The sequence below is a fragment of the Thermobia domestica genome, chromosome 1 (genome assembly GCF_964235325.1).
Source record: "Thermobia domestica chromosome 1, izTheDome1.hap1.1, whole genome shotgun sequence".
NCBI classification, from domain to species: domain Eukaryota; kingdom Metazoa; phylum Arthropoda; class Insecta; order Zygentoma; family Lepismatidae; genus Thermobia; species Thermobia domestica.
In genome coordinates, this window is record NC_137454.1 from 259,158,080 (window position 1) to 259,172,045 (window position 13,966).

General features: G+C 34.3%; 1 protein-coding gene across 2 annotated transcripts in view; it reads right to left on the reverse strand.

Annotated features, from left to right (window-relative positions):
• Sply (Sphingosine-1-phosphate lyase) overlaps positions 1-13,966 on the reverse strand; it is a 143,905-nt gene that overhangs the window by 34,124 nt on the left and 95,815 nt on the right. For both annotated transcript variants that reach the window (XM_081725969.1, XM_081725977.1), the window contains exons 4-5: positions 9,278-9,486; positions 1,303-1,539 (exon numbers count right to left, since the gene is read on the reverse strand). In XM_081725969.1, coding sequence (XP_081582095.1) covers positions 1,303-1,539; positions 9,278-9,486 — 446 coding nt within the window. The remainder of the gene's footprint in view (positions 1-1,302; positions 1,540-9,277; positions 9,487-13,966) is intronic.

Consider the following 13,966-nt stretch of genomic DNA (forward strand, 5'->3'; position numbering starts at 1 on the left):
GGGTGGTTTGTCTTACTTGTTGGTGACTATCTATGCCATTTATGCGTAGATGTAGAAATGTTCATGTAAAAAGCGGCAAAAGATTTCATAATCCTATTCTTTGTACGCGGTTTTCAATATTAAAACGCCGTTATCTCGAAAATGCAGTTTTGTGACATTCCTAGTTTTTTCCCCTTACCCTTCATATGTGTTTTCATTTCTTCATGAACATGTGTGAAGTTTCGTTTTCGAAGGCATTTTTCATCTTACTTTACAAATGGAATCATTTCAATTTGGGATACGAAAATTTCAGAAACGCATCAATGACACGAATTCACTTTTTTCAAACTGTGTTTTAGTAGTTTTTATATAGAAAATCTCAAACACTGTCTTTCTGTTAGAGATAAAGATATTTTCAACACTTTGGTATAGTCTATACTATGTTTGTTATCTCTCAATTGATTACATAAACCTGACACTAAAGGATCAAGCACAGAATGATCAGGATCAAAATATAGAAGAGATGCCAAACACTGATTCTCCAGTTTCAAACTTAAGTAGAGATAGCGAACAGAGCTTTCAGTTTACAAATGTATTTAAGAAAAATTATCTAACAAAATATAGATATTTAAACCATCCACATAAAAACTACAATGCCGACGTATATTTTTAAATAGGTATACCAGCAACTTTGATAAAAACTGGCTTCATGTCATCGATGCGTTCCAGAAATTTCCACCTCCAAGTTAAAATGATTCCACTCGTAAAGCAAGACGAAAAGTAGTTTCAAAACGAAAGAATTTCACAGTATAACGGGTATGAAGAAATGAAGACATCACGTATATAGTGTAAATAGGAATTTTGTTCACTTTCTTCCCGCTTCTAATCATAGCTTCACTTTCTCTCTCCCCTCCCCCGCTCCTAATCATAGCTAACTACTGGACAATTCAAGACGTTTATAGTCAGTAAATAAAGCTTTTAGTGTATAAATTACACTATAACTTCTTCTGTACTCCAAATTAAAGTGAGGACAATACAACACGTGATTCAGTTTTCATTATATTTAAATTATTTCAGTTTTCAATCCTCTGTGTAACGCACAATAAAGACATTTTTTTATCCATATTTTAAAATGCGTCATAACTATAAATGTATTTCTTCCTATCAAAAACTTGTCATCAATTTATAGGTTAATATTTTTAAAAATGAATTTTAATTCAACATATTAAAAGTTTTATTTCAAACTATGAATGAAAAACCAACTTAAAGTATATTAATTGGTATCCTCTATCATTCTGCATGAATTTCCTATTTATGTCTCACCATGCATGTATTCCTCGAAATGGCTTTTTTCATTGCTTTGACGTTTACTTTGGTTGTGTGAGGGTCAATTGGTACATGAGTGATTCGCATGCCAAAATAATCAGCAGCTTTGTCGAAAGCTGGGTGTGCCGTGACAGGCAACACAATTTCTGGATACCTGATTCCTCTCACGTTCTTCGCATAGTCTCTGTACGCTTTACACGCCATCATGATAGACTCAGTTCCACCAGTGGTCAGCTGTAAAATAAAACATAAGCACGTAAGAAATAAACAAAATGTTTCTATATGACAGACTTATTCAATGCAGTATTATATTTATAATCATAATTAACTTCCAAAATCCTTATTGTGACGAGCACAAAATTTCCACATCCTGACATTCATCATATAACGAAATATTTTAGTTTGTATAATATTTACCTGTACCTCGGACATTTTCCTGTACCTCGGGCAGAAAGTGCTCGTACATATGCAATATACTTAGTAGAATGTTCGTTTTTAAATTAACAAAAAGAAGAATGTCTTTATGAGATGTAAGTGATTATTATGGGATAGTTGTGACTATGTACATGTTTTGTTGTTCGTCTAGCCAGTGAATTTATGTATTTAATGGTATAAAGGAAAAGATATTTAAGTTATATCCAGTAATAAAGGTGAAATTAATGATATTTAAAGGTGTGAGTTAATTTTTGCATGAAGAAAAGGTATTATCGCTTCGTAACTTATATTTTAACCAGTGAACCAGGTTTACGACTCATTTCCATAGAGTCGTTGTAAAACTTTTTGGTGCCTTTCACGCCGGGAATTTCGTAAATTCAGTTCCCGAAGAAAGGAAAGTAGGGGTGAATTTACTTGGATACTGTACTTTATGAATACGAACTTAACCGTATTACGAAGCAGTAGGGTAATCATCAGAAAAATGGATAGCGTATTAGCGCAGCAGGAATCAGATACAAGTAATCAAGGTGAAAATAGTGCAACACCAAGTGTATCATCAGAGGATCGACTTTTGTTGGTTCTACAGCAGATGACTACCGACATGAAACAAACCATGGAACAAAAGCTCAATCAATTTAACACAACCATGGAACAGAAGTTCTATGAAGCTAATCAGACCATGGAACAGAAGATGGAACAGAAATTTAATGAAGCTAATCAGACCATGGAACAGAAGATGGAACAGAAATTTAATGAAGCTAATCAGACCATGGAACAGAAGATGGAACAGAAATTTAATGAAGCTAACCAGACCATGGAACAGAAGATGGAACTAAAATTTAACGAAGCTAACAAGCTATATGAAGAGTTGAGCCGACGGATAGAACTAAAATCAGACGATACGAAACAAACCATCGTCCAGGTGATGAACGACATATCCTCACAGTTTGAAGAAAAGTTACAAAGGATATCTGATGAGTGTCAAGAAAAGCACAACCACCAAGATCAAGAAATCTGTAACGTAAAGAAAGATTTAGCAATAATAGAATCTTCCGTTAAACAGCAAAAGACCCAGGTCAGCAACAACACCAATAACATAAGTGTCAATGCACAGTTGTTAGCTGCTCTCCAAGAAGAAATTAAAACGTTACAGGCTGGAGACAACGTTTACCATAATAACCCAGGTAGTGAACACTTTGAGTTTCCCCACTCACCGGAGAGGAATCCGCCTTCGTCGAGATCTGAGGAGGATATTATATTGGAAGAAAATTGTCCGAAGAACACTGATGAACGAAATATGGATGGTATCATGACACAGAATGTCACGGACCGGAATTACCACACAACAAGATCAAGGAATGAGAAAAGGAAGGTAAAATTAGGTATTAAAATGAGTGAAATTAAAGCTATGAGTAAATTTAGTGGCAAGTGTAATGAAAATGCTACTTCTTTCTTAGAAAAATTCCAAGACGAATGCAACATAATGTCTATCGACCGATCACAATATATGAAATTAATACCCCATGTATTACTCCCACCTTGTTCCTTATGGTTTAAGGCGATACGTGACCATATTAGTACATATGAGGAATTTAAAGCGGCATTGATCGCGAATTATGAAAATGACTTTTTGCTGGCAAACAGAGATGCCACTCTTAGAAATCAACATTTCAATCCTCGATTGCACAAATCTATTGTAGAGTTTGTTGTAAATGTCTATAACGAATTAAAAGTTGTCAATCCATTGCAATCAGAGTCAAGAATAATAGCATCGATTCGCAATTTGCTTCCATTTAAATTACAACAGATCTTATTTTCCACACAGTGTATGAGTTTTAGTCATTTATTAATGCTCGTTCAATGTTACGAAACCCAATACCATGCTATGAATCTAACACAATCAGGAATGGGTAAAAATAAGAACAATTCAGATCATTTGGTCCCTGTTCGGAATTTAAATATCCGAAATATGAATAATACCGAAACGAATCTAAGACGAGTATACTCTAGCAATCAAAATGAGCAAAATAGGCAGAGTTATGCAGGGAATCCACCTAACCTAATTAATCGCAGTAATTCTTATGTTAGACCATATAGTCAAAATAGGTTTAAAAATAGAAGAAATGTATGGAGAAATTCCAGAAACACAACGAACTATGGGGATAGAAATAATGGAAGGGCAAGAGATGGCAATTCACATCAAGATCCAGGTATTGAAGTAATTTCTGTACAGAACAATAATACAGGACATAATCATGATAGCGCAATACAGTGTACGTTATTAGAACCGTATGCAAGTTCGAATGTAACATGATTACCGTTACTGAAATTAGGTTAAATTCATGTTAGTTATAGATTCTTGTAAATTTCATTTTTAAAGTTTATGTGTTAATATCAATAATGAAAACGATTCTTAAAAATACTTGAAATGCTTAAATAGAGTTTTAAGTAGACTGGAAAATTAATTTTCAAATAATTTTTATTCTTTCTTGTTAATGTGAAGAATCATAACTCAATTTATAATTAATCAAAGGCAAAGATTATTTATATTCGATTGACTTGTGTTGAAAACTTAATTGTCAAAGATTATGTTAAGAATAAGATCCATTCTATAAAATCAATTATTCACTGACTACCTTGAATAAAATTCTTCTTTATTTATGACAGCTTAGAACTACGAGGTATACATTAAAATATAACATCTAACCTATTTGTTATTCAATGCGCCCGAAAAGAGAAAATATTATTTGTAACATCACCGTTTGTAATCATGTTCGAAACTATTAATCTTCATAAGTTGTATTTCACCCTCGTTAATTATATTTATAAGCGTCGATGTTTTTAAATAATAAAGAATAAATATTAATGTAATAAGAAATAAATGATAATGAAATGAAAGATTTATTATAAATGTATCTATGTGAATGATTATAAATAAATATATATATGAGGGTTAAACAAAATGTAATGAAGATATATACGAGATATGATCCAAATATCAAGAACATATGTAATGTTACGAACATTAATGTAACCGGACCAGTGGTTCTTGAATATAAAAGCCAAGTCTACTCATGACTTTTATATTCAGTCCCTTTGTCGAGCGACATTTTCTATAACGAAATATTTTAGTTTGTATAATATTTACCTGTACCTCGGACATTTTCCTGTACCTCGGGCAGAAAGTGCTCGTACATATGCAATATACTTAGTAGAATGTTCGTTTTTAAATTAACAAAAAGAAGAATGTCTTTATGAGATGTAAGTGATTATTATGGGATAGTTGTGACTATGTACATGTTTTGTTGTTCGTCTAGCCAGTGAATTTATGTATTTAATGGTATAAAGGAAAAGATATTTAAGTTATATCCAGTAATAAAGGTGAAATTAATGATATTTAAAGGTGTGAGTTAATTTTTGCATGAAGAAAAGGTATTATCGCTTCGTAACTTATATTTTAACCAGTGAACCAGGTTTACGACTCATTTCCATAGAGTCGTTGTAATCAGTATAATTGAACCTCACCAAATAGAAAAACTCATCAAGTTGATCGCGCTTTAGTAGACAGAAGAAAGTTTTTAAGTCTAGCACAATTGATGTTCCGTCGTTTACAGGAGCTGACTGACACGGATTGCTGGTAGCAGCGATAATGAAAGAGAAATTATCGTTGAATAAAGGAAATATTCAACATTTGAAAACGGAGAGGTACAATCTAAAGAAATTAGAGAACAGCCAGGCAAAAGAGAGATATCAGACTGGCAGATTGTCGAATAGGTTCTCGGTTTTAGAAGGTTCGGAGTGCACTAGTGTTGAGGATACTTGGGTTGAAATTAGAGATAGGATTAAAATTTCAGCGAAAGAAAAATTGGGGCACGTGAAATTACTTAGGAACAAATCATGCTTCGACAAGGAATGTACTAAGCTAGCAGGAAAGAGAAAGCAGGCAAAACTGCATTGACTACAACATCCGAACGATATACCTACACAAAATTTCGTTGATATCAGGCAGGAAACTTCAAAACTTTCAGAACAGAGAAAAGCGATTTTTTGAAAGCTAAAATTAATGAGCTAGAAGATAATTGTAAAACCAAAAACATTCGGGAGGGCATCAACGAATTTAAGAAAGACTATCTACCTCGCGCTTATATATTAAAGAAAGAAGACGGAACAATCCTCACTGATACAGATAGAATAGATTGAAATATTTCTTTGACGACTTGCTAAACACATAGATAAAAACTAATATTCGTGGAGAAAGGGAAATGCACACAGCAGAACAGTATACTCCAGAGTCTAACCGAACAGAAACAGAACTCGCTATAATGAAATGAAAGAAACACAAATATCTGGGTGTATACCTGGAGTTCCGATTGAGTTAATTTTAACTGGAGAGGAACAATTGTGGAACACGATACACAACTTATTCTCCATATCTGCAATAGAGGAATTGCCACAACAGTGGAAAGAATCAATCATTGTTCCAATTCACAAGAAAGGAAAGAAAACACATAATTATCGAGGCATCTCTCTTCTGTCAAGATCCCATAAAATCCTCTCGAACATTATATAAGCAAGATTGGTTCCAAATGCAGATAAAATTATTGAGGGATTATCAGTGTGGATTTAGGCGAAATCGATCAACTATCGACCAGATGTTTACCATTCAACAAATACTCGAAAAAAATGGGAATACAATCACCTGGTATATCAATTATTTATTGATTTTAGAAAGGCCTACGACTCGGTTAGGAAGAAAACATTGTAGAATATTCTTACAGGATTTGGAATATCGAAAAACCTACTAAGATTACTTAAAATATGTTCAAATGAATCCCGAAGTGAAACAAGAGTAGAAAAATTCTTGTCCATAAGCTTTCACGTCGAGAATCAAGGAGACAAGTTGTCACTATTATTATTCAACTCTATTCTAGAGTACACTATAAGAAAAATCATATATAGCAACCAGCGCCTAGAAGTTGTGGCGTATGCTGATGATGTAAATATAATTATCGAGGCATCCATAATAGGAGATGTTAGGAGAACAATAGAAAGGAATGCAAAGGTCTTATTAAACGCTTGCAGGAACATGAGGTAAGAAATGCAGAGAAAACTAAATACACAGAAGTTCACCAGGATTGTAATACTGCAAATTATGGATGCGCCAAAATATCAAATAATACTTTCGACCAAGTAGATACTTTCAAATATCTAGGATCAATATTAACAGACCATATCCACGAAGAAACTGAATGTCGACTGAAAGCACGGAATTCGTGTAATCATGTCGTCGTGAATTCTATAGAGAAATGTGAGACTTAAAACGCACAAAACAATAATCATGCCTTTTGTACTGTGTGGTTGCGAAACATGGTCGCTTACTTGAGGGAAGAACGCAGATTAAAAATATTTGAGAATAAAATCCTGAGACGAATATTCAGACCCAAGAGGAATGGGAACAGGGAATGGCGGAAACTTCATAACACGGAACTGCATAATTTATACCGTTTACCAAACATTGTTGGGGTCATCAAGTGCAGGAGGCTCGGGTGAGCTGGTAATGTAGCCAGAACTGAAAAAAGTAGGAACGCTTTCACAGTTTTAACTTAGAAATCCAATCGAAAAACGACCATTAGAAAGATCTAGGGCAGATGGAAGGACACTATTAAGATAGATCTCGCAGATATAGGAATACAAAGTAGACACTGGATTCTGTTGGCTAAGAACAGAAGACAGTGGAGAGATTTGTGAACGCGCATTGAACCTTCGGGTTCCATACGCCATAGAATTAGTTAGTTTTTAATGATAATTAATATCACTGCTGATCATAAGGGCCTATTATTAAGGCACTCATCGAATACTGAAACCAATGCGACATTAATTTCATGTCATTTTTATAAACTCACGGACTCGTACACAACACTCTCTCAGATGAATAATTCAGGAATGTGCATGATTCACATGACAAATTTAACTGTGTAAAATAAACATTTTAGTTTTGACTTTAGTTTCATGCTTGATCTCAATAAGAACCAAGAAAAAACATATTAAAATGTGTCTAAGTGAAATATGTCAATGTATAAATTAATTGAATAATTTCTACTACATACATATAATAGTATTAACTACGACGGAGGAGGAAAAATATCAATCATTTGTCACATTTTCCACTGTCAAACAGGTATATAACAGCATTTCCATATGTCTTGGAGAAAGTTTCCAATGGAAAATTTATGCAGATTCTTACAAGACTCGTCATTAGAATTAATAATGTATTCTGTTCACAAGTTAGTAAACTCGACCCTACTTTAGCACGTTTCATACATTATTTATGAATTTAAAGATAGGCATCGTAAGTGCTTTTTGTGACAAATATATTAAAAAAAAAAAAAAATAAATAAATAAAATAAATCGCGACCAGACTGTACTCAGAAAAACGAAGAGAAACGGAATCAAAAGAGAAGATTGTCCTGAGTAAACTCGCAGATTTCCTACTTATTTTACGAGCACGAACACCCTGACTTTTCTAGGTTTTCGAGGTCACGATATACAAATTTCCAGATTTATGTTAAAAAGCACCTATATTTTGCCTGATCAGGGGGTTCCTCATCTGCTATGCATATACAGGACATACGTACATATTATATATACATATAGCTAGGTAAAAGAAACTAATTTACAAAATGTTTCCTAACAAAAAGCCGGGTAAGACAAAGACATAAATGGGTTCTGAAAAGAAAATTTCGTACTTAAAAATCTCTGTCTTTTCCACGATTTCCAGTTTGATGGGAACCCTGACTGGGTATGTAATCTAGTACCCAGAAGTGAATTAAATTTGGTACCCATAGTATCGTGCTTTTTGTGTTGGTACTTATTGTAAATCAGTGCAATGAAACAAATATTGTAGAGAAATCAGACTTATTTTGTTGTATTCGATTTTCGATTATTTTATAACATGGAGCAAGTGTGCTTTCTTCAAGTTACTTATCAAAATTGTATGAGTCACATATGTAGTTATAATTGCCAACAGAACGAACGGAACGTGACTACGTTAAGAGAACTTCATGGAAAGAGTTACATGCATGATAAGAAAATAAGAACTGGATAATATATTAAGTGTCTTTAACATGCATATATAGATGTATGATTGTCGGATGACGTATAAAAATGTGATGCTCCCACTATAATTAGAAGTTTTTAGAAATATGTAACTTCACATTAATACTCGAAGAATTTAAATATCACAATTCCACTAATGTTGATACATTATGTATGTGAAGTACTCAATGCATTGTATGATTTAACTCTACTTTGGCCTCGAGAATGCATACTTAGTAGAAGTATACGAAATATTGAAAACAATACTGTTTTGGATAGGAATATAAAGTATCAGTACAATTCTGTATTATAAGGATTTACTTTATCAACACAGTACGGTTTCTACGCTTATTTGTATCTTAGATTTATATACTCAAAACTTCTTTTAAAACAAGACCTTTGTATTCTAATGTAACTGAAAACAAAAGCTAAAAAATATTACCGTGCCACAAGCATCAGGTCCGCCATGAAAAAGAGTTGCAGCCATTCTCACAACTTCAGTTTCCATTATGCATATTCCAGGGAATATGTCCGGATGTAGTGGATTTGTATATGACGCCAAGCCGTACACTTTGGTTAAAAGTTCTATCAACTTCTCGTCATAATTATAAACTGCTCCTGATACGTATCCTTTTTTCCATTCATATTCACCTTAAAAATAATATTTTATATTATATATATATATATATATATATATATATATATATATATATATATATATATATATATATATATATATATATATATATATATATATATATAAAGAAATAACATATTTCGTTAATAAACTGATACTTATTTCTACATATACTTATCAAGAACTATAACTTTCTTCAAAAAAGGTTTAAATTAAATTATCTTCTGTATTGTCTGGTTGCATGATTAATATATTTTATCTAAATTTGTAGTTCATGCAAAAAAAAAAAAAAAAAAAAAAAAATCAACATCTGTTATTCACTTTCTCAATTTTTCCATTCTACAGCTGATGATAATTCGTTAACGATATGTTAAATCTTCTACTTCCGATGAGTCAGAATTATTTATTTTTATTGCGTAGATGAATATTCTTGTTTAATTTTACTTATCTGACAAGATTTCTTCACCTGCACGGTGTTTCACAAGAATACGGACAAACTTCGAAATGTATTTCTCACATCGTACATGTAAACCGGTAGCAGATTTTGCAAAATTGATTTACCAGTTTTCTTTATGCAAATTCTAGACCTTGAGCATGTATTACATGATCCTGTTTCAGTTTGAAAATAAAAATGAAGTGATTCCAATATGGCAAACCCACTTGCCAATCAGGCTGCCAGAGCCGACTCAAGCTGTCACTTTTAAAATTCTCCACGCGAAATGAGGAATCAGATTTCTTTTAAAAGCTTGCCATAAACTTCTGAAATACCCTGTATATTACAGTGTACATTTCCATCAATTTAAGCTCTATAAATTTGCTGCTGATTTAATACAGCAATCTCGCACTATATACATATCACATTGACAAGAAATATAAGGGGCTAATTTTCTTTTATGTCATTGGCATTTGTTCGAGGGATTTAAATTAATTCATTAGAATTTTAATTAACGCAATACAAGTTATTATTAGTTATTATTCATTGTGTTCACTCCGTCTTCCTTTAATACAGAGGTTGTTCAGAATACGTTTGGCCGATTGCGTTTCTTCCGTCCTTTCGTGGTGTCCTGCAGTGTTGTTCAGTGGCTTCCCGGGAACGGAGTTGTTTTTCCGCGCGGACGACAATAACGCACAAAACAGGACCATTATTGTGAGTGTTGTGTTAAATTTGTTACCAAGTGTGTGGGTTTCCGCTCTGTGACCAAAATGCCGCCCAAACTAAGCCGGTTTTGGGAAGCTCCACCATTTGAATCATCAACGAAGTTGCCTAGGAAGCGGGAATGCACCAAGGCCACCTCCACCATGCAGAGGAAACTTCGCAAAATAGCAATGCAAGAAAATCTGCCAACACAAAGGTGTATGGCTAATCGTCTTGACGTGTCTTTGGGGACTGTGAGCCGGACGTTACACCATCAACTCAAGCTGGAAAAAGTCATGAAAGCTCGCGGCCATCTTCTCACGGATGCCCACCAAAAGGAACGAAAGTGTAACGCCCGGAAGCTGTACGAACGGCATCTCGCAAAACAAAGGTGGATGTACGTCGTAACGCTCGATGAAGCATGGATTTACCTTTCCGACTGCGGCAAACCGAGAGCCATCATGTACCGAGAAAAAGGCGCCAAGAACTTCAGAAGTGGGTCCGTGTCTGTAAAGAATCCTTCCCAAAAGGGTTCATGGCGTTACTGGTTACTGTTACCGAGGTAAACTGAAGAATCGTAGGGTGGCGAAGAACTGCAAAATAAATTCGCAGTATTTTCACGAGCAGATCATGCGGCCGATCTACGAGCATGAGATTCCAACAATGTACGGAAATGACGCCAATCTGGTGCGTATTTACATGGACAAGGCCTCATCACATACCTCACGATCGTCCCTCGCATTCTACAGGGAGATGGAGGAGGCAAGTGGTATACAAGTGATACCTTTCAATGAGGTACCTGTTAAATCTCCAGATGGACTATTGTGGACTTGGATTGCTGAAACGGGCTTTGGAAAAACGGCGTGTGACAACTGTGGAAGGACTTTGGAAAGCTGTGCAAAGGGAATGGGACAAGATTCCCCTCCCAGTTCTTCAGAGAAGCCTATTACAGTGGAAATTACGCTGTCGGGCTATTGTTAGGAACCAAGGGAAACAGATAGAGCACTTAAGGACCTGGCGCCATGGATTCTTCTAAATTTTTAGGTAAGTCGAAATTGTCCAAATGTAGACTGAACAACCTCTGTAATAATAATAATAATAATAATAATAATAATAATAATAATAATAATAATAATAATAATCCTAGGCGTTTTGAGCAATATTAACTCAATTTTGTACCATGTTAGACGTCATCGAAAGAAACTAGCTTACTTCGAGATTTTAAGGCTGACCACACTATTAAAGAATAGGAAAAAACTGTTCTACAGTATATACTGTATATACTTAACATTACATTTACATACACGTACGTTTAAATGAATCCCAAAGTAAAGTCGGGTAGGAAAATTTTTGTCCACCAGCTTTCACGTCAAAAATGGCCTGAAACAAGGAGATGCGTTGTCGCCATTATTATTTAACTTTGTTCTGGAATACGCTATAAGGAAAATCAAAAATAGCAATCATGGCCTAGAGTTGAACGGTATTCACCAGGTTATGGCATATGCTGATGATGTAAATTTAATAGGGGATGATAGGAGAACAATAGAAAGAAATGCAGAGATCTTATTAAACGTTTACACGGACATGAGTTTAGAAGTAAATACAGAGAAAACTAAATACATGGAAGTGCGTCGGGACTGTAATACGGCAAATTATGGATGCGTTAAAATATTAAATAATATACGCTATAAGGAAAATCTGAAAATTTCGATAAAGTGGATACTTTCAAATATCTAGGATTAATATTAACAGACGAAAATCATATTCACGAAGAAATTAAATGTCGGCTAAAAGCAGGGAATTCGTGTTACTATTCGGTTCAAAATCTCTTGTCGTCGCGAATTCTGTCGAAGAATTTGAAGCTTAAAATATATAAAACAATAATTATGCCTGTTGTTCTGTATGGTTGCGAAACATGGTCACTTACTCTGAGGGAAGAACATAGACTGGAAGTATTTGAAAACAAGATCCTGAGACGAATATTCGGACCCAAGAGGAACGGGAATGGGGAATGGCGGAAACTTCATGACGAGGAACTACATAATTTATACGGTTTACCCAACATTGTTAGGGTCGTCAAATCTAGGAGGCTTAGGTGCGCAGGTCATGTAGCTAGAATGGAAGAAAGTAGAAACGCTTTCAAAGTCTTTGACTGGAAGACCAATCGGAAAATGACCATTAGGAAGACCTAGGCGCAGATGCGAGGACAATATTAAGATGGATCTCGCAGAGATAGGAATACAAAGTAGAATCTGGATCCAATTGGCTAAGGATAGAAGTCAGTGGAGAGCTTTTGTGAACGCATTTACATACACGTACTCGCATTTGAAACTTAGTTCAAAAATTTACAATAAAAGAACTGGTAGCAATCTGTTTGCACAACCTTGCAACTGAATTGTGATCTTCATGCGTTAGATTACTTCGGTATGGTTATAAAGTTCAAAGCCAATTTCAAAGAGTAATGTTTTTGGTTTCGGATGACGTGAGAAGTAGTCCCATAATAATTAGTATTTAATAAAGAATTCCAAAAATGGATGGTGGTCACCCTCATAAACTTAAACATTACCCAATTATACGAGGGACGCAGAATTTTTTTTTGCAAAATACTACCAACAGTGGCGTTGGTGTTCCGCTATTACAACATTAAGAACAACAGACGTTTCTATGTTTAAATTAACTTTAATTGTTTCTTTAAGCCTATTCGTTCATTTTCCACAGCAGTTTAAAGTAGTACTTTTGTGTCAAAAATGGAAATTTCTCGTGAACACTTTCGGACAATTAATTTTTATTTAATTTGGATTTTGAAGATGAAGCACTACTCAATAGGACTGTGTACAATTGATTTCCGAAATACAACGTGGTTGCACATTTCTCAGTAATTAATTTCGTGAATGTTGTCTCATCTACATCTGTTGTTGCCAGTAACGTTGATTTTGTGCATAAAATGATTGAGATTGGCATGTGTCATACCATGAGATTCAGACCTTGAACACTGACACGAAAGCAATATGTATGATTTCGCACGGTCATTTGAACGTACGGAACTTTTCAAGCCATTGGATTCCATACAACTTGATCGAAGCTCAAAAATAGGCTTGTGTAAATTAGTGTAAAGAAATGCTCAAAAATAGGTTTGTGTAAATTAGTGTAAAGAAATGCTCAAAAATAGGCTCGTGTAAATTAGTGTAAAGAAATGCTCAAAAATAGGTTTGTGTAAATTAGTGTAAAGAAATGCTCAAAAATAGGCTCGTGTAAATTAGTGTAAAGAAATGCTCAAAAATATTAACGAAAGTAAGTCAAGTTTTGTGTATTATCTCATCACAGGGAATAAAACTTAATTCTGTTCACATGAACCGAAA